At 47.0% G+C, this 22,585-nt stretch overlaps 1 protein-coding gene across 1 annotated transcript in view; it reads right to left on the bottom strand.

The window, feature by feature from the left end:
- ARCN1 (archain 1) overlaps positions 1 to 16,623 on the bottom strand; it is a 37,930-nt gene extending 21,307 nt beyond the window's left edge. The window contains exon 1 of the mRNA XM_038753809.1: positions 16,413 to 16,623. Within this exon, the coding sequence (XP_038609737.1) occupies positions 16,413 to 16,415 (3 nt within the window). The 5' untranslated portion in view covers positions 16,416 to 16,623. The remainder of the gene's footprint in view (positions 1 to 16,412) is intronic.
- Between the last annotated feature and the right edge of the window lie 5,962 nt (positions 16,624 to 22,585).

The following is a 22,585-nucleotide window of genomic DNA, read 5'->3' as shown; positions in this document are numbered from 1 at the left end:
GCTGTGGCCAACCCCCTGCCTTCAGTCTGGATTCTCTACACCTCAGACGAATGAGTCACTCTTTTTCCTTTGTTCTCTGGAAAATGTAAAATTCCTTGGTCCCTTGCTTTTAAATCTCACCTAGCTCTCTCTCCTGCAAAAATCTTGATTGATTTCCTCTTTTTCTGTTGTCAGTGACGAGGTAGCAGACTAGTCGCTTGCTCAGACAGCCCTTTACATTGGCAAACGTCTATTCTGCCGTTGCTGGCTAGCAAAAATCCCTATTTCTATAGGTGAACTGTAACTTCCCCCCAAGTTACGCTCGGGCCGACTCTGGTTAGGATCGAACAGTACAATTCCCCAGCCCAGAACTGACAACACATCGCCTGACGGGAGAACCTGAATTCAGCCGTTCCGTGTTCACAGCCATGTATATAAAATGAGCAAAATGCCGGAGCGGAGCAATTCCCAGGAAGACTCCTTGAAGAACCTGAATTCAGCTGTTCCATGTTCACAGCCGTGTATATAAAATGAGCAAAATGCCGGAGCGGAGCAATTCCCAGGAAGACTCCTTGAAGACGTCTCCCCAGTCCAACCCCGGTCCTGATCAGAGGGCCCAAAGTCTGGCCAGAGACAGGGAATAAGTATACACAACTTTCCAGTGAAACATATCACCCCTTCCTCCCCATTCTTCCCAGGTCATTTCCACAATGGAAGTTCAGCTTTCCCAGTGTGAACAGGTCACTTTCCCTTCAATCTTTGCAAGTAAAATGCCAGGAATTTTAGACATCTTAAGGCTGGTCCCACATCCCGCAGTAAAGCGGCTTTCCAATCTCCCCTACGCCAAAGCCCGGCTGGGTGGGCTCAGGCTAACGGAACAAAACCCATTTGGCTTTCCTGGGATGGGCTCACTCCCGGTTTTGCTAGCCACCCTATTTTTCCAACTGTCCGATCCAAACTTGTTCTGGTTATCAGCCGTCCCCTACTGTTTCCCTAAACTGTAAGCTCCTTGTGGGCAGGGAATGTCTCCCACCTCTTTTATCTTGTACTTTCTCAAGGGCTTACTACAGTGCACTACACACAGTAAGCACTCAAATATGATTATTAGTGTTTCCTGGTGCTTCCGGCCAGTGGACGGGGGTCCGCCGTGGGAAGTTTCCAGGTGTGCCCCGAGTCCCGGGAGCATGAAGGCCCAAGTCCCCTTCCAACCCAAACAGGCTGGAAAGACGAGCAGACCCTCCCACAAGAAGGGGCTGTTTTCTCTTCCACGATCCAGTGAACCCGGAGGACAGCAGGAGCAAGTTATAATAATGAAATCCTCAACCCACCCAGAATCTCAACCCTGGATAAGAACAAACAACCGCAATGGGGGTGTTTTAAGACCTTTCCGCTTGTTCTGGGCTCCTGGCTGTGGATAAACAGGCCAAGCCCGGTGTGCCTTGAGGAGGGGATTATCTTCCCAGGCAGAAACTTCAAGTCCAAAGGAAGGAAAAGTCAAGCGGGACTCCTGCGGCACAGTTCCTGCTGGGTGTCTCAGCAGGTGGCAAAGCACAGGGAAAGCAAGAAAACATTTTCAGCACATGTTCGGAGGCGTCCAGTTGCGATATCTGCTGGATTACGCAGGAGAGGGAAAGAAGCGAAATATCCACTGGGCAATGCTACATCCTCCAAAGGGGCGGGATATGGCTCTGCCGCTCAGCACCGAGATGCTCAAATAATAAGAATTAGTGGTAGTGGTTAAGCGCTTAATATGTGCCAGGCACAGGGGTGGATACGAGCAAATCGGGTTGGACACAGCCTCCGTCCCACATTCATTCAATCGCATTTATTGAGCACTTACTGTGTGCAGAGCACTGTACTAAGCGCTTGGCCCACATGGGGCTAACAGTCTTAATCCCCATTTTACAGATGAGGTAACAGGCACAGAGAAGTGCCTTAGTACAAGCGCTTAGTACAGTGCTCTGCACACAGTAAGCGCTCAATAAACACGACTGATGAGAAGTGAAGTGACTTTCCCAAGGCCACACAGCAGCACAGGGATGGATACAAGCAGATCGGGTTGGACACAGTCTCTGCCCCACATGGGGCTAACAGTCTTAATCCCCATTTTACAGATGAGGTAACAGGCGCAGAGAAGTGAAGTGGCTTTCCCAAGGCCACACAGCAGCACAGGGATGGATACAAGCAGATCGGGTTGGACACAGTCTCTGCCCCACATGGGGCTCACAGTCTTAATCCCCATTTTACAGATGAGGTAACAGGCCCAGAGAAGTGAAGTGACTTTCCCAAGGCCACACAGCAGCACAGGGATGGATACAAGCAAATCGGGTTGGACACAGTCTCTGCCCCACATGGGGCTAACAGTCTTAATCCCCATTTTGCAGATGAGGTAACAGGCCCAGAGAAGTGAAGTGACTTTCCCAAGGCCACACAGCAGACAAGTGGTGGAGTCAGAACTCAAACCCACGACCGTCTGACTCCAGGTCCCTGCTCTATCCATTAGGCCAGGCTGACTGCAGCCAGTGACAACATGCAGCGCGCTTAGTACAGTGCTCTGCACACAGTAAGTGCTCAATAAATACCACTGAATGAATGAATTTGCAAACAAGGCCTTTAGGCCAGGCTGATTGCAGCCAGTGACTGCAGCTCTTAGTACAGTGCTCTGCACACAGTAAGAGCTCAATAAATACGATTGAATGAATGATTTGCAAACAGAGCCTTCCCCCTCATCCCCAAGGTTCAAATTTACATAGCTTCACTGGGCATTTGCACTAAACCTGTTCAAGAAGAGCACATCAATCCTGAGGGATTTCCCTTCTGCTAAGCAGAGACTTTTTGAAGGGGGACGGTGGGGTCCGAACACTGCCCAGGAACTCTCGGGTAATCCGGAGAAGCGAATGAGGAGCTGATTCCCTGCCCATGTATCCATTCTGTTTTATTAACTGGAAGAGAACTGAGAAATTGGAAGAGGAGGAGAGCCAACGCACGCATCTCATTCCTTGCGCTTCTAGGGAGGCCTCAGAGGTGGAAAACCTACGGCAACTTCAGAGCCCGTTAATTTCCCCGTTAAACCTCTGGAGCCCTTTTTACATTCTGCTTTATCGCCGTTATGTGAAATCTCAAGAGTGCGTTCATTTGGCGTGAGTCTACTTCTGGAAGTCTAGTAAAAACGTTTAAAAAGAAATTTCGCTACAGGCTAAATATTCAAGTTTCTTCCTTTTTACAGACAAAACCCACTGCAGGTGAGAGAGGGCCGAGCCAAATCCCTTCGCATCACTGCCCACTGCATCCTTTGGGGCTCCTGGAGGGACTGGGCTGAACGGATAATGGGTCGGATCAATAATAATCACGGGAGTCGGAGGGCACAGGTTCGAAACAGCGGCTCTGCCCCGTCTGCTGCCTCCCTAGAAGCGCAAGGAATGAGATGGAAAACCTACGGCAACTTCAGAGCCCATTAATTTCCCCTTTAAACCTCTGGAGCCCTTTTTACATTCTGCTTTATCTCCGTTATGTGAAATCTCAAGAGTGCGTTCATTTGGCCTGAGTCTACTTCTGGAAGTCTAGTAAAAACGGTTAAAAAGAAATTTAGCTACAGGCTAAATATTCAAGTTTCTTCCTTTTTACAGACAAAACCCACGGCAGGTGAGAGAGGGCCGAGCCAAATCCCTTCGCATCACTGCCCACTGCATCCTTTGGGGCTCCTGGAGGGACTGGGCTGAACGGATAATGGGTCGGATCGATAATAATCACGGGAGTCGGAGGGCGCAGGTTCGAAACAGCGGCTCTGCCCCGTCTGCTGTGTGACCTTGGGCCGGTAACTTCTGTGCCTCAGTTACCTCATCTGCAAAAGGGGGATTAAGACTGTGAACCCCATGTGGGACAGGGACTCTGCCCAACCTGATTACCCAAGATAGTGCTTGGCGCATAGTAAGTGCTTAACAAATACCGCAATTATTATTATCGTGATTATATTTGTTACGTGCCTACCATTTGCCAAGCACTGTGCTAAACGCTGGGGGTAGCCAGAAGGGAATCAGGCTGGACACGGTCCCGGTTCCACGTGGGGCTCACAGTCTAAGTGGGAGGGGCACTGAATTCCCATTTTACAGATGAGCTGATTGAGGCACAGAGCCGTCAGGGTGTCGCAGCAGGGAAGTCAGGATTAAAACTCGGGTCCTCTGTGATCTTTTTGCAGATCTGTGATCTTCTCAGTGGAGAAGAGCCCGGGCTTTGGAGTCAGAGGTCGTGAGTTCAAATCCCGGCTCCGCCAAATGTCAGCTGTGTGACTTTGGGCAAGTCACTTCACTTCTCCGGGCCTCAGTTCCCTCATCTGTAAAATGGGGATGAAGACTGTGAGCCCCCTGTGGGACAACCTGATCACCTTGTAACCTCCCCAGCGCTTAGAACAGTGCTTTGCACATAGTAAGCGCTCAATAAATGCCATTATTATTATTATTCTGTGTATCTGCGTATCTACCACTTATCTGCTGTGTGACCTTGGGCAAGTCACCTCACTTCTCTGTGTCTCAGTTACCTTATCTGTAAAATGGGTTTGCGACTGAGCCCCACATGGGGCAGGGACTGTGTTCAACCTGATTTGCTTGTATCCACGTCGGAACGTAGTACAGTGCCTGGTACGTAGTAAGCGCTTAACAACAACAACAACAAAAATATTATTCTCCCACCTCAAAATAGTACCGATTTGCTTATTTTCCACTTTCAGCACCACAAAACAGGGGGACATCTTGTTTTACACTGTTTTATAATCACCCCCATAATTCAGACATTAAAATAAGCTACAGGTAGGAAGAAGGAGAGTATATGAGGACATGTGGCATTTAAGTGCTACCAAATAACACTTTAAGGCCATTAGAAGATGCAAAGGTACTGTGAATTCAGAATACCTGACTAAAACTAGGACTAAAATATTTAACTGGAGGGTGGGGGAAGGTTGACATCTCCAAAAGTCTTGCGTCTTTCCTTGGAATTTGGAAATCGAAACTCTTGTAGAAGTTTTAGAAAGTCGACAGAGTCCTGTGAGAACCAATGATGAACTAACCTGTCAGCTCTTTAAAACTTGCCAGACCTTCCCTCACCTAAATGGTTGTCAGTAAAGTGTCACTTTTTTTGACAAGCACTAAACCAAGCATTTATTCATTCATTCAATCGTATTTATTGAGCGCTTATTCAATTGAGATTTATTTTTTATTATTATTATTTATTGAGACTTACCATCTCTATATGTTGCCAACTTGTACTTCCCAAGCGCTCAGTAATAATAATAATGATGATGGCATTTATTAAGCGCTTACTATGTGCAAAGCACTGTTCTAAGCGTACAGTGCTCTGCACACAGTAAGCGCTCAATAAATATGATTGATTGATTACTGTGTGCAGAGCACTGTACTAAGCACTTGGGAAGTACAAGTTGGCAACATATAGAGACGGTCCCTACCCAACAGTGGGCTCACAGTCTAGAAGTTATTTAGTACAGTGCTTTGCACACAGTAAGTACTCGATAAATATGATTGAATGAATTGAATGAAAATTCTGCCCTTTCCCAGGTGCATAGGGGAAAAATATATCCATTAAAATCTATTGATAAGAGGCAGCCGACAAACTATACTAAACTAAGGCACCGAGTATTTGCAATGACAAAACTCCAAAGGGAGGTTATCCTTAGAGAAGCAGCGTGGCTCAGTGGAAAGAGCCCGGGCTTTGGAGTCCGAGGTCCTGGGTTCAAATCCCGGCTCTGCCAACTGTCAGCTGGGTGACTTTGGGCAAGTCACTTCACTGGGCCTCAGTTACTTCATCTGGAAAATGGGGATTAAGACTGTGAGCCGCCGTGGGACAACCTGATGACCCTGTAACCTCCCCAGCGCTTAGAACAGTGCTTTGCTCGTAGTAAGCGCTTAATAAATGCCATTATTATTATTATTATTAACCACCACTGTGATCTGAATGGCTACTTTGCCCAGATCAAAGCGGTTATTAAACTGTGGTTAAAAAGTAAAATTAATACTTCTGTAGGGAACTGAGTGTCTGCTTCCTGACTGCAACCCCCAATTTAAAAGGAAACGAGAGGATGGCAGTTAGGAATCTGGGGTTCACTTCCAGCCCGGAGAATTACTCCTGGGTGAATACATGCATGGCATGGATGCCTTAGAACAGTGCTCAGCGCTTAGAACAGTGCTTTGCACATAGTAAGCGCTTAATAAATGCCATTATTATTATTATTATTATTATGCCACAAAGAAATTTGGGGTGGGGGAAGGGACTCCTCCTATTTATTTACTGGGTGGTAGCAAGGTTAAGAAAATAAGAAAGGATAAAGATTTGGGCTTTGTGAGCCTCAAGCCCGTGGGGACTACTGTTTAGAAATATATTGTAGAGAAGCAACATGGTGTACTAGATAGAGCTTAGTACAGTGCTCTGCACACAGTAAGCGCTCAATAAATACGATTGATTGATTGATAGAGCAGGGACTTGGGAATCAGGAGGTCACGGGTTCATTCATTCAATCGTATTTATTGAGCGCTTACTGTGCGCAGAGCACTGGACTAAGCGCTTGGGAAGTCCAAGTTGGCAACATCTAGAGACGGTCCCTACCCAACAGCGGGCTCACAGTCTAGAAGGGGGAGACAGACAACAAAACATATTAACAAAATAAAATAAGTAGAATAAATATGTACAAATAAAATAAACAGAGCAATAAATATGTACAAACATATATTAGAGAAGCAGCGTGGCTCAGTGGAAAGAGCCTGGGCTTTGGAGTCGGAGGTCATGGGTTCAAATCCCGGCCCCACCACTCGTCAGCTGTGTGACTTTGGGCAAGTCACTTCATTCATTCAATCGTATTTATTGAGCGCTTACTGTGTGCAGAGCACTGGACTAAGCGCTTGGGAAGTCCAAGTTGGCAACATATAGAGACGGTCCCTACCCAACAGTGGGCTCACAGTCTAGAAGGGGGAGACAGAGAACAAAACATATTAACGAAATAAAATAAATAGAATATGTACAAATAAAATAGAGTAATAAATATGTACAAACATATATTAGAGAAGCAGCGTGGCTCAGTGGAAAGAGCCCGGGCTTTGGAGTCGGAGGTCATGGGTTCAAATGCCGGCTCCACCACTCGTCAGCTGTGTGACTTTGGGCAAGTCACGTCATTCATTCATTCATTCAATCGTATTTATTGAGCGTTTACTGTGTGCAGAGCACTGTACTAAGCGCTTGGGAAGTACAAGTTGGCAACATATAGAGACGGTCCCTACCCAACAGTGGGCTCACAGTCTAGAAGTCACTTAACTTCTCTGGGCCTCAGTTACCCCATCTGTAAAATGGGGATTAAGACTGTGAGCCCCACATGGGACAACCTGATCACCTTATAAATTCCCCAGCGCTTAGAACACATAGTAAGCACTTAATAAATGCCATTATTATTATATATACAGGTTCTAATCCCAATTCTTCCACTTGTCTGCTGTGCGACCTCGGGCAAGCCACATCACTTCTCCGTGCCTCAGTTACCTCAGCTGTAAAATGGGGATTAGGACTGTGAGCCCCACATGTGACAACCTGATCACCTTATAAATTCCCCAGCGCTTAGAACAGTGGCCTGCACATAGTAAGTGCTTAATAAATGCCATTATTATTATATATACAGGTTCTAATCCCAATTCTGCCACTTGTCTGCTGTGCGACCTTGGGCAAGCCACATCACTTCTCCGTGCCTCAGTTACCTCAGCTGTAAAATGGGGATTAGGACTGTGAGCCCCCCATGGGACAACCTGATCACCTTGTAAATTCCCCAGCGCTTAGAACAGTGCTCTGCACATAGTAAGTGCTTAATAAATGCCATTATTATTATATATTCTGTCACTTGTCTGCTGTGCGACCTTGGGCAAGCCACATCACTTCTCCGTGCCTCAGTTACCTCAGCTGTAAAATGGGGATTAGGACTGTGAGCCCCCCATGGGACAACCTGATCACCTTGTAAATTCCCCAGCGCTTAGAACAGTGCTCTGCACATAGTAAGCGCTTAATAAATGCCATTATTATTATATATTCTGTCACTTGTCTGCTGTGCGACCTTGGGCAAGCCACATCACTTCTCCGTGCCTCAGTTACCTCAGCTGTAAAATGGGGATTAGGACTGTGAGCCCCCCATGGGACAACCTGATCACCTTGTAAATTCCCCAGCGCTTAGAACAGTGCTCTGCACATAGTAAGCGCTTAATAAATGCCATTATTATTATATATTCTGTCACTTGTCTGCTGTGCGACCTTGGGCAAGCCACATCACTTCTCCGTGCCTCAGTTACCTCAGCTGTAAAACGGGGACTGAGCCTGTGAACCCCACATGGGACAGGGACTGTGTCCAACCCCATCTGCTTAGAAACACCCCAGCATTTAGTACAGTGCCTGGCACAGAGTAAGCGCTTAAATACCACAATTATTATTATTCAGGAAGATAATAATAATAATAATAATAATAATAATAATAATAATAATAATGGCATTTGTTAAGTGCTATGTGCCAAGCACTGTTCTAAGCACTGGGATAGATACAAGGTCATCAGATTGTCCCATGTGGGGCTCACAGTCTTCACCCCTATTTTACAGATGAGAGAACTGAGGCCCAGAGAAGTGAAGTGACTTGCCCAAAGTCACACAGCAGACATGTGGCGGAGCCGGGATTCGAACCCACGACCTCTGACTCCAAAGCCCGTGCTCTTTCCACTGAGCCACGCTGCTTCAGCCGGGACACCTGGGCCCCAGGGGGTCTGCAGTTCGTGGCTTGGTGGAAAGAGCACGGCCTTGGGAGTCAGGCGTCATGGGTTCTAATCTCGGCTCCACCACTTGTCAGCTGGGCGACTTTGGGCAGGTCGGTTAACTTCTCTATGCCTCAGTTACTTCATCTTTAGAATGGGGATTAAGACTGTGAGCCCCAAGTGGGACAACTTGATTACCACGTATTTACCTAGTCATGGGTTCTAATCTCGGCTCCACCACTTGTCAGCTGGGTGACTTTGGGCAGGCCGGTTAACGTCTCTGTGCCTCAGTTACTTCATCTTTAGAATGGGGATTAAGACTGTGGGCCCCAAGTGGGACAACCTGATTACCATGTATTTACCCTAGCGCTTAGAACAGTGCTTGGCAAATAGTAAACGCTTTTATTGAGCGTTTACTGTGTGCAGAGCACTGTACTAAGCGCTTGGGAAATCCAAGTTGGCAACATAGAGAGACGGTCCCTACCCAACAGTGGGCTCACAGTCTAGAAGTCACATAACTTCTCTGGGCTTCAGTTATCTCATCTGTAAAATGGGGATTAAGACTGTGAGCCCCACATGGGACAACCTGATCACCTTATAAATTCCCCAGCGCTTAGAACAGTGCTCTGCACATAGTAAGCGCTTAATAAATGCCATTATTATTATATATACAGGTTCTAACCCCAATTCTGCCACTTGTCTGCTGTGCGACCTTGGGCACACCACATCACTTCTCCGTGCCTCAGTTACCTCAGCTGTAAAATGGGGATTAAGACTGTGAGCCCCCCATGGGACAACCTGACAAATACCACCTTTATTATTTCCAACCGGTCATTCATTCATTCAATCATATTTACTGAGCGCTTACTGTGAACAGAGTACAAAGCGCTCAGGAAGTGCAAGCTGGCCACAGATAGAGACGGTCCCTACCCAACGACGGGCTCACAGTCTATAAGTCCCCGATTCCCAAACGCCCCGTGCCTCAGTTTCCCCAGTGCACGCACGACCCTTCTTAGGGAAGGGAGTGAGGTTTCCTGGAGCAATCGGCCCCCCACCCTCAGGGTCACCACTCCGGCCCGGAGGGGGCGAGGACCCCCATTCATTCATTCATTCAATCGTATTTATTGAGCACTTACTGCGTGCAAAGCACTATACTAAGCGCCTGGAAAGTACCATTCAGGAACAAATTGGGACCATCCCTGCCCACAACGGGCTCACAGTCTAGAAAGGGGGAGACAGCATGGCTCAGTGGAAAGAGCCCGGGCTCTGGAGTCGGAGGTCCTGGGTTCAAATCCCGGCTCCGCCGCTGGCCAGCTGTGTGACCTTGGGCAAGTCACTTCACTTCTCTGTGCCTCAGTTACCTTATCTGTAAAATGGGGATTGACTGGGAGCCCCACAGTCTGATTACCGTCTATCCTCCCCAGCGCTTAGAACAGTGCTTGGCACATAGTAAGCACTTAACAAATGCCATCATTATTATTATCTAAACAAATAAAGGGGCATCGATGGCACCAATGTACAGAGAATTACAGATATACAGACATCATTAATAGAAATGACGGTAGAGAAGCAGTGTGGCTCAGTGGCCAGAGCCCGGGCTTGGGAGTCGGAGGTCGTGGGTTCTAATTCCGCCTCCGCCACTTGTCCGTGTGTGACCTTGGGCAAGCCACTTCACTTCTCTGGGCCTCGGTTCCCTCATCCGTAAAATGGGGATGAAGACTTGGGGCCCCACAGGGGACGACCTGGTTATCTTGTATCCCCCCAGCGCTTAGAACAGTGCTTGGCACATAGTAAGTGCTTCACATCATCATCATTATTATTATTATTATTATTATTATTATTATAAGTCACTTCTCTGGGCCTCAGTTCCCTCACCTGTAAAACGGGGATGAAGACTGGGAGTCCCACGGGGGACAACCTGGTTGCCTTGTACCCCCCCAGCGCTTAGCACATAGTAAGCACTCCACATCATCATCATCATTATTATTATTATTATAAGTCACTTCCCTGGGCCTCAGTTTCCTCATCCGTAAAACGGGGATGAAGACTGGGAGCCTCACGGGGGACGACTTGATTACCTTGTATACCCCCCTGGCGCTTGGCACATAGTAAGCGCTTCACATCATCATTATTATTATTATTAATTCACTTCCCTGGGCCTCAATTCCCTCATCTGTAAAATGGGGATGAAGACTGGAAGCCCCACGGGGGACAACCTCGTTGCCTTGTATCCTCCCCCTGGGCTTGGCACATAGTAAGCGCTTCACAAATACCATCATCACCATTATTACTATTATAAGTCACTTCTCTGGGCCTCAGTTCCCTCATCCGTAAAATGGGGATGAAGACTGTGAGCCCCACGGGGGACGACCTGGTTGCCTTGTATCGGCCCCTCAGCGCTTAGCACATAGCAAGCGCTTCACATCATTATTATAAGTCACTTCTCTGGGCCTCAGTTCCTTCCTCCGTAAAATGGGGATGAAGACTGGGAGCCCCACGAGGGAACAACCTGGTTGCCTTATATTCATTCATTCATTCATTCATTCAATCGTATTTATTGGGCGTTTACTGTGTGCGGAGCACTGTACTAAGCGCTTGGGAAGTCCAAGTTGGCAACATAGAGAGACGGTCCCTACCCAACAGCGGGCTCACAGTCTAGAAGGGGGAGACAGACGACAGAACAAAACACATTAACAAAATAAAATAAACATTAAATATGTACAAATAAAATAAGTAAAAAAATAGAGCAATAAATACATACGTACCTACATATATAAATATATACAGGCGCTATGGGGAGGGGAAGGAGGTAAGGCGAGGGGGATGGGGAGGAGGGGGAGAGGAAGGAGGCTTAGAACAGCACATGGCACATAGTAAGTAAGTGCTTCACAAATACCCCTATTATTGTTATTATTATTACTATTATTACAGTAAATGACTAGAAGGATAAACTTGTACTTCCCAAGCGCTTAGTCCAGTGCTCTGCACACAGTAAACGCTCAATAAATACGATTGAATGAACAAGCTTCGGGGGTGCGTGCCCCACAGGGGGACGACCTGGTTGCCTTGTAGCCCCCAACAGCGCTTAGAACAGCGCTTGGCACATAGTAGGCGCTTCACAAATACCCCTATTATTGTTATTATTATTACTATTATTACAATAAATGACTAGAAGGATAAGCTTTCGGGGGTGCGGGCCCCACGGGGGGACAACCTGGTTGCCTTATAGCCCCCAAAAGCGCTCAGAACAGTGCTTGGCACATAGTAGGTGCTTCGCAAACACCCCTATTATTGTTATTATTATTACTATTATTACAGTAAATGACTAGAAGGATAAACTTGTACTTCCCAAGCGCATAGTCCAGTGCTCTGCACACAGTAAGCGCTAAATGAATACGATTGAATGAATGAATGAACAAGGCTTCGGGGGTGCGGGCCCCACGGGGGGACCACCTGGTTGCCTTAGAGCCCCCAACAGCGCTTGGCACATAGTAGGCGCTTCGCAAATACCCCTATTATTGTTACTATTATTACTGTTATTATTATTACAGTAAATGAGTAGAAGGATAAGGCTTCGGGGGGTGCGACCTGGTTGCCTTATAGCCCCCAACAGCGCTTGGAACAGCGCTTGGCACATAGCAGGCGCTTTGCAAATACCCTAATATTGTTATTATGATTACTATTATTAAAGTAAATGACTAGAAGGATAAGCTTTCGGGGGTGCGGGCCCCACGGGGGGACGACCTGGTTGCCTTATAGGCCCCAACAGCGCTTAGAACAGCGCTTGGCACATAGTAAGCGCTTCGCAAATACCCCTATTATTGTTATTATTATTACTATTATTACAGTAAATGAGTAGAAGGATAAACTTGTACTTCCCAAGGGTTAATCCAGTGCCCTGCACACAGTAAGCGCTCAATAAATACGACTGAATGAATGAACAAGGCTTCGAGGGTGCGGGCCCCACGGGGGGGACGACCTGGTTGCCTTAGAGCCCCCAAGAGCGCTTAGAACAGCGCTTGGCACATAGTAGGCGCTTCGCAAATACCCCTATTATTGTTACTACTATTACTATTATTACAGTAAATGACTAGAAGGATAAACTTGTACTTCCAAAGCGCATAGTCCAGTGCTCTGCACACAGTAAGCGCTCAATGAATACGATTGAATGAATGAATGAACAAGGCTTCGGGGGTGCGGGCCCCACGGGGGGGGCACCTGGTTGCCTTAGAGCCCCCAACAGCGCTTGGCACATAGTAGGCGCTTCGCAAATACCCCTATTATTGTTACTATTATTACTGTTATTATTATAACAGTAAATGAGTAGAAGGATAAGGCTTCGGGGGTGCGACCTGGTTGCCTTATAGCCCCCAACAGCGCTTGGAACAGCGCTTGGCACATAGCAGGCGCTTTGCAAATACCCTAATATTGTTATTATGATTACTATTATTAAAGTAAATGACTAGAAGGATAAGGTTTCGGGAGTGCGGGCCCCACGGGGGGACCACCTGGTTGCCTTAGAGCCCCCAACAGCGCTTGGCACATAGTAGGCGCTTCGCAAATACCCCTATTATTGTTACTATTATTACTGTTATTATTATAACAGTAAATGAGTAGAAGGATAAGGCTTCGGGGGTGCGACCTGGTTGCCTTATAGCCCCCAACAGCGCTTGGAACAGCGCTTGGCACATAGCAGGCGCTTTGCAAATACCCTAATATTGTTATTATGATTACTATTATTAAAGTAAATGACTAGAAGGATAAGGTTTCGGGAGTGCGGGCCCCACGGGGGGACCACCTGGTTGCCTTAGAGCCCCCAACAGCGCTTAGAACAGCGCTTGGCACATAGTAAGCGCTTCGCAAATACCCCTATTATTGTTATTATTATTACTATTATTACAGTAAATGACTAGAAGGATAAACTTGTAGTTTCCAAGGGTTAATCCAGTGCTCTGCACACAATAAGCGCTCAATAAATACGACTGAATGAATAAGGCTTTGGGGGTGCGGGCCCTACGGGGGGGACGACCTGGTTGCCTTATAGCCCCCAACAGTGCTTGGCACATAGTAAGCGCTTCGCAAATACCCCTATTATCGTTACTATTATTACTGTTATTATTATTACAGTAAATGAGTAGAAGAATAAGGCTTCAGGGGTGCGACCTGGTTGCCTTATAGCCCCAACAGCGCTTAGAACAGCGCTTGGCACATAGTAGGCGCTTCACAAACACCCCTATTATTGTTATTATTATTACTATTATTACAGTAAATGACTAGAAGGATAAACTTGTAGTTCCCCAGGGTTAATCCAGTGCTCTGCACACAATAATTGCTCAATAAATACGACTGAATGAATAAGGCTTCTGGGGTGCGGGCCCTACGGGGGGACCACCTGGTTGCCTTATAGCTCCCAACAGCGCTTGGCACATAGTAAGCGCTTCGCAAATACCCCTATTATTGTTATTATTATTACTGTTATTATTACTACAGTAAATGACTAGAAGGATAAGGCTTCGGGGGTGCGACCTGGTTGCCTTATAGCCCCCAACAGCGCTTAGAACAGCACTTGGCACGTAGTAGGCGCTTCGCAAATACCCCTATTATTGTTATTACTATTACTATTATTACAGTAAATGACTAGAAGGTTAAACTTGTACTTCCCAAGCGCTTAATCCAGTGCTCTGCACACAGTAAGCGCTCAATAAATACAATTGAATGAATGAATGAACAAGGCTTCGGGGGTGCGGGCCCCACGGGGGGACCACCTGGTTGCCTTAGAGCCCCCAACAGCGCTTGGCACATAGTAGGCGCTTCGCAAATACCCCTATTATTGTTACTATTATTACTGTTATTATTATTACAGTAAATGAGTAGAAGGATAAGGCTTCGGGGGTGCGACCTGGTTGCCTTATAGCCCCCAACAGCGCTTGGAACAGCGCTTGGCACATAGTAGGCGCTTCGCAAACACCCCTATTATTGTTATTATGATTACTATTATCACAGTAAATGACCAGGATAACTTGTACTTCCCAAGCGCTTAATCCAGTGCTCTGCACACAGTAAGTGCTCAATAAATACGATTGAATGAATGAATGAACAAGGCTTCGGGGGTGCGGGCCCCACGGGGGGGGGGACCACCTGGTTGCCTTAGAGCCCCCAACAGCGCTTGGCACATAGTAAGCGCTTTGTAAATACCCTTATTATTGTTACTATTATTACTGTTATTATTATTACAGTAAATGACTAGAAGGATAAGGCTTCGGGGGTGCGACCTGGTTGCCTTATAGCCCCGAACGGTGCTTAGAACAGCGCTTGGCACATAGTAGGCGCTTCGCAAATACCCCTACTATTGTTACTATTATTACTATTATTACAGTAAATGAGTAGAAGGATAAGGCTTCGGGGGTGCGGGCCCCACGGGGGGACGACCTGGTTGCCTTAGAGCCCCCAACAGCGCTTAGAACAGCGCTTGGCACATAGTAGGCGCTTCGCAAATACCCCTATTATTGTTATTATTAGTACTGTTATTATTATTACAGTAAATGAGTAGAAGGATAAGGCTTCGGGGGTGAGGGCCCCACGGGGGAACGACCTGGTTGCCTTAGAGCCCCCAACAGCGTTTAGAACAGCGCTTGGCACATAGCAGGCGCTTCGCAAACACCCCTATTATTGTTATTATTATTACTATTATTACAGTAAATGACTAGAAGGATAAACTTGGACTTCCCAAGCGCTTAATCCAGTGCTCTGCACACAGGAAGCGCTCAATAAATACGATTGAATGAATGAATGAACAAGGCTTCGGGGGTGCGGGCCCCACGGGGGGACCACCTGGTTGCCTTAGAGCCCCCAACAGCGCTTGGCACATAGTAAGCGCTTCGCAAATACCCCTATTATTGTTACTATTATTACTGTTATTATTATTACAGTAAATGACTAGAAGGATAAGGCATTGGGGGTGCGACCTGGTTGCCTTATAGCCCCCAACAGCGCTTGGCACAGCGCTTGGCACATAGCAGGCGCTTTGCAAATACCCTAATATTGTTATTATGATTACTATTATTAAAGTAAATGACTAGAAGGATAAGCTTTCGGGGGTGCGGGCCCCACGGGGGGACCACCTGGTTGCCTTAGAGCCCCCAACAGCGCTTAGAACAGCGCTTGGCACATAGTAGGCGCTTCGCAAACACCCCTATTATTATCATTATTACAGTAAATGACTAGAAGGATAAACTTGGACTTCCCAAGCGCTTAGTCCAGTGCTCTGCACACACTAAGCGCTCAATAAATACGACTGAATGAATAAGGCTATGGGGGTGCGGGCCCTACGGGGGGGACGACCTGGTTGCCTTAGAGCCCCAACAGCGCTTGGCACATAGTGAGCGCTTCGCAAATACTCCTATTATTGTTATTATTATTACTGTTATTATTATTACAGTAAATGAGTAGAAGGATAAGGCTTCGGGGGTGCGGGCCCCACGGGGGGACGACCTGGTTGCCTTACAGCCCCCAACAGCGCTCGGCACATAGTAGGCGCTTCGCAAACACCCCTATTGTTGCTAATATTATTATTGTTACGATTATTACTATTGTTATAGTAAATGAGTATCAGGCTAAGGCTTCGGGGGTCCCGAGGCGCGGCGGTCCTGGCCTTACCATGGTGAGGTGGGTGTCGCCGGGGCCCGGCCTCCCTCCCTCCCTCCCGGTGGGCGGTGGGCGGTGGCGGGGTCCGCTGGGGGTGACCCCGGGGGTCCTTCCTCCGGGGCCGGGGGGCCGACGGGACCGGCCGCGCTCCCCTCACTGACTGACTGACTGACTGACTGACTGACAGGACCGGACAGGACCGGAGCGGACCGGATCGGCCACCGCCGCCGCCAACGCCGCTTCGCCCCTCGCCAAGATGGCGGCCCGGAGCCACGTCTCCCACCGGAAGTGACGCGGGTCAAAGGGCAGGGGGCGGGGCCTCGCCCGGCCGCCGGCCAATCACCTCCCTCCTCGCGCCGTCGCCTCAGAACGGGGCCCCGGCGACCTCCGCCCGCCAGGCATTCGTTCATTCATTCATTCGGTCGTTCGTTCGTTCATTCATTCATCCATCCATCCATCCATCCATTCATTCATTCATCCATCAATTCATCCATTCATTCGTTCATTCATCCATCCATTCATCCATTTATCCATCCATCCATCCATCCATCCATTCATTCATTCATCCATCAATTCATCCATCCATTCGTTCATTCATCCATTCGTTCATTCATCCATTCATTCGTTCATTCATTCATCCATCCATCCATTCATCCATTTATCCATCAATCCATCCATTCATTCATTCATCCATCAATTCATCCATCCATTCGTTCATTCATCCATTCATTCGTTCATTCATTCATCCATCCATCCATTCATCCATCCATCCATCCATCCATCCATCCATCCATTCATTCATTCATCCATCAATTCATCCATCCATTCGTTCATTCATCCATTCATTCATTCATCCATCCATCCATCCATTCATCCATCCATTCAGTCATCATCATCATCAATCGTATTTATTGAGCGCTTACTATGTGCAGAGCACTGGACTAAGCGCTTGGGAAGTCCAAGTTGGCAACATCTAGAGACGGTCCCTACCCAACGGCGGGCTCACAGTCTAAAAGGGGGAGACAGACAACAAAGCCAAACATACTAACAAAATAAAAGAAATAGAATAGATACGTACAGGTAAAATAAATAGAGTAATAAATAAGTACAAACATATATCCATATATACAGGTGCTGCGGGGAAGGGAAGGAGGTAAGATGGGGGGGATGGAGAGGGGGACGAGGGGGAGAGGAAGGAAGGGGCTCAGTGTGGGAAGGCCTCCTGGAGGAGGTGAGCTCTCAGCAAGGCCTTGAAGGGAGGAAGAGAGCTAGCTTGGCGGATGGGCAGAGGGATTGGGGGCATTCCATTTACCCATCCATCCATCCATCCATCCATCCATCCATCCATCCATCCATCCATTCATTCATCCATCAATTCATCCATCCATTCGTTCATTCATCCATTCATTCATCCATCCATCCATTCATCCATTCATTCATGCAGAGAAGCAGCGTGGCTCAGTGGAAAGAGCCTGGCCTTTGGAGTCAGAGGTCATGGGTTCGAATCCCAGCTCCTCCACGCGTCTGCTGTGTGACCTTGGGCAAGTCACTTCACTTCTCTGCACCTCAGTTAACCTCATCTGTAAAATGGGGATGAAGACTGTGAGCCCCATGTGGGACAACCTGATCACCTTGCATCCCCCCCAGCGCTTAGAACAGTGCTTTGCACATAGTAAGCGCTTAACAAATGCCATTATTATTATTATTATTATTATATCCATCTATTCATTCATCCATCCATTCATCCATCCATCCATTCATTCATCCATTCATTCATTCATCAATCCATCCATCCATTCATCCAACCATTCATTCATCCATTCATCCATTCATTCATTCATCCTCCTTCCCCCCCCGCCTTACCTCCTTCCCCTCCCCACAGCACCTGTATATATGTATATATGTTTGTACAGATTTATTACTCTATTTATTTATTTTATTTGTACATATTTATTCTAATTATTTTATTGTGTTAATAAGTTTTGTTCTCTGTCTCCCCCTTTTAGACTGTGAGCCCACTGTTGGGTAGGTACCATCTCTCTATGTTGCCAACTTGCACTTCCCAAGCGCTTAGTACAGTGCTCTGCACACAGTAAGCGCTCAATAAATACGATTGAATGAAATACGTTTGAATTCATCCATCAATTCATTCATCCATCCATTCATTCATCCATTCATCAATTCATTCATTCATCCATTCGTCCATCCATCCATCCATCCATTCATTCATTCAATCCTATTTATTAAGCGCCTACTTCAGCGTGGCTCCGTGGAAAGAGCCCGGGCTTTGGAACCAGAGGTCATGGGTTCAAATCCCAGCTCCACCACTTGTCAGCTGTGTGACTTTGGGCAAGTCACTTCACTTCTCTGGGCCTCAGTTACCTCAACTGTAAAATGGGGATTAAGACTGTGAGCCCCCCGTGGGACAACCTCATCACCTTGTGACCTCCCCAGAGCTTAGAACAGTAAACGCTTAATAAATGCCATCATTATTATTATTATTATTATCCATCCAGCCAGCCATCCATTCATTCATCCATCCAGCCAGCCAGCCATCCATTCATTCATCCATCCATCCATCCATTCATCCATTCATTCATTCAATCCTATTTATTGAGCGCCTACTTCAGCGTGGCTCCATGGAAACAGCCCGGGCTTTGGAGCCAGAGGTCATGGGTTCAAATCCCTGCTCCACCAATTGTCAGCTGTGTGACTTTGGGCAAGTCACTTCACTTCTCTGGGCCTCAGTTACCTCATTTGTAAAATGGGGATTAAGACTGTGAGCCCCCCGTGGGACAACCTGATCACCTTGTAACCTCCCCAGCGCTTAGAGCAGTGCTTTGCACATAGTAAGCGCTTAATAAAATGCCATCATTATTATTATTATCACTGTGTGCACAGCACTGGGCTAAGTGCTCGGAAACTACAATTGGGCAACAGATAAATATATTGAGCCCCCTCTTTCCTCTCCCCCTCGCCCTGTCTCCTATCCCTCCGCACAGCACCTGTATATATGTTTGTACAGATTTATTACTCTATTTATTTTACTTGTACATAGCCCCACGTGGGACAACCTGATCACCTTGTATCTCCCCCAGCACTTAGAACAGTGCTTGGCACATAGTAAGCGCTTAACAAATACCATTATTATTATTGTTATTATTATCGTTCTCTGGGCCTCAGTGACCTCATCTGTAAATATGGGGATGAAGACTGAGCCCCACGTGGGACAACCTGATCACCTTGTATCTCCCCCAGCGCTTAGAACAGTTCTTGGCACATAGTAAGCGCTTAATAAATACCATTATTATTATTGTTATTATTATCGTTCTGTAGGCCTCAGTGACCTCATCTGTAAATATGGGGATGAAGACTGAGCCCCACGTGGGACAACCTGATCACCTTGTATCTCCCCCAGTGCTTAGAACAGTTCTTGGCACATAGTAAGCGCTTAACAAATACCATTATTATTATTGTTATTATTATCGTTCTCTGGGCCTCAGTGACCTCATCTGTAAATATGGGGGTGAAGACTGAGCCCCACGTGGGACAACATGATCACCTTGTATCTCCCCTCAGTGCTTAGAACAGTGCTTGGAACATAGTAAGCACTTAACAAATACCATTATTATTATTATTATTATTATTATTATTATTACTATTCTGCGTATTTTGGTAATGAGGTCCATATCATGATGTGATGTGACACATCCGCCAAGCTAGCTTTCTTCCTCCCTTCAAAGCCCTACTGAGAGCTCACCTCCTCCAGGAGGCCTTCCCAGGCTGAGCCCCCCCTTTTTTCCTCTCCTCCTCCTCATCCCCACCGCCCTACCTCCTTCCCCTCCCCACAGTACCTGTATATATGTTTGTACAGATTTATTACTCTATTTATTTTACTTGTACATATTTACTATTCTATCTGTAAAATGAGGATTAAGACTGTGAGCCCCACGTGGGACAACCTGATCCCACTGTATCCCCCCAGCACTTAGAACAGTGCTTTGCACATAGTAAGCGCTTAACAAATGCCATTATTATTATTATTATTATTATTTATTTTGTTAAATGAGGTGCATATGATGTGATGTGACACATCCGCCAAGCTAGCTCTCTTCTTCCCTTCAAAGCCCTACTGAGAGCTCACCTCCTCCAAGAGGCCTTCCCAGACTGAGCCCCCTTTTCCCTCTCCTCCTCCCCATCCTCCCGTCCTACCTCCTTCCCCTCCCCACAGCACCTGTATATATGTTTGTATAGATTTATTACTCTATTTATTTTACTTGTACGTATTTACTATTCTATTTATTTTCTCAATGATGTGCATCTAGCTTTAATTCTATTTATTCTAATGACTTGACACCTGTCCACATTTTTTGTTTTGTTGTCCGTCTCCCCCTTCTAGACTGTGAGCCCGTTGTTGGGTAGGGACCGTCTCTATACATTGCCAACTTGTACTTTCCAAGCGCTTAGTACAGTGCTGTGCACACAGTAAGCACTCAATAAATATGACTGAATGAATTAATAGAGACCATCCCTACCCGACAACGGGCTCCCAGTCTAGAAGGGGGAGGCACGCAACAAAACACCTGTCTACTTTGTGTTCTAATAATAATAATAATGATGATGGTATTTGATAAGACTGTGAGCCCGTTGTTGGGTAGGGACTGTCTCTATATGTTGCCGACTTGGACTTCCCAAGCGCTTAGTACAGTGCTCTGCACACAGTAAGTGCTCAGTAAATACGATTGAATGAATTAATAAAGACCATCTCTGCCCGACAACAGGCTTCCAGTCTAGAAGGGGGAAGCACACAACAAAACACCTGTCTACTTTGTGTTCTAATAATAATAATAATGATGATGGTATTTGATAAGACTGTGAGCCCGTTGTTGGGTAGGGACCGTCTCTATATGTTGCCGACTTGTACTTCCCAAGTGCTTGGTACAGTGCTCTGCACACAGTAAGCGCTCAGTAAATACGATTTAATGAATGAATGAATAGGCACTTACTATATGCAAAGCACTGTTCTAAGCGCTTGGGGCATACAAAGTAATCAGGTTGCCCTACGTGGGACTCCCAGTCTTCATCCCCATTTTACAGATGAGGGAACTGAGGCCCAGAGAAGTGAAGTGACTTGCCCAAATTCACACAACTGATAATTGGTGGAGCCGGGGTTTGAACCCACAACCTCTGATTCCAAAGCCCATGCTCTTTGATGATGATGACATTTACTAAGCGCTTACTATGTGCAAAGCACTGTTCTAAGTGCTGGGGAGGTTACAAGGTGATCAGGTTGTCCCACAGGGGGATCACAGTCTTAATCCCCATTTTACAGATGAGGGAACTGAGGCCCAGAGAAGTTAAGTGATTTGCCCAAAGTCACACAGCTGATAATTGGCGGAGCAGGGATTTGAACCCATGACCTCTGACTCCAAAGCCCGCTGCTTCTAGCTGATGATGATGATGATGGCATTTGTTAAGCGCTTACTATGTGCAAAGCATTGTTCTAAGCGCTGGGGGAAGTTACAAGGTGATCAAGTTGTCCCGGGGGGGCTCACAGTTTTAATCCCCATTTCACAGATGAGGTAACTGAGGCACAGAGAAGTGAAGTGACTTGCCCAAAGTCACACAGCTGACAGTTGGCAGAGCCGGGATTTGAACCCATGATCTCTGACTCCAAAGCCCGGGCTCTTTCCACTGAGCCACGCTGCTTCTGGACTGGGAGCCCGTTGTTGGTTTGGGACCGTCTCTATCTGTGGCCGATTTGTACTTCCCAAGCTCTTAGTACAGTGCTCTGCACAAGGTAGACGCTCAATAATAAGCAGCGTGGCCCACTGGAAAGAGCCCGGGCTTGGGAGTCAGAGGTCATGACTGAACTCCTTATCTTCCCTCCCAAACCCTGCCCTCTCCCTGACTTTCCCATCACCGTTGACGGCACTACCATCCTTCCCGTCTCCCAGGCCCGCAACCTCGGTGTTATCCTCAACTCCGCTCTCTCGTTCACCCCTCACATCCAATCCGTCGCCAAAACCTGCCGGTCTCAGCTCTGCAACATCGCCAAGATCCGCCCTTTCCTCTCCATCCAAACCGCTACCCTGCTCGTTCAATCTCTCATCCTATCCCGACTGGATTACTGCATCAGCCTCCTCTCCGATCTCCCATCCTCCTGTCTCTCCCCACTTCAATCC

Source organism: Tachyglossus aculeatus, chromosome 11 (assembly GCF_015852505.1).
Source record: "Tachyglossus aculeatus isolate mTacAcu1 chromosome 11, mTacAcu1.pri, whole genome shotgun sequence".
Classification (NCBI taxonomy): Eukaryota; Metazoa; Chordata; class Mammalia; order Monotremata; family Tachyglossidae; genus Tachyglossus; species Tachyglossus aculeatus.
Note: the sequence above shows the minus strand (reverse complement) of the source record. Positions and strands in the feature narration are given on the sequence as shown.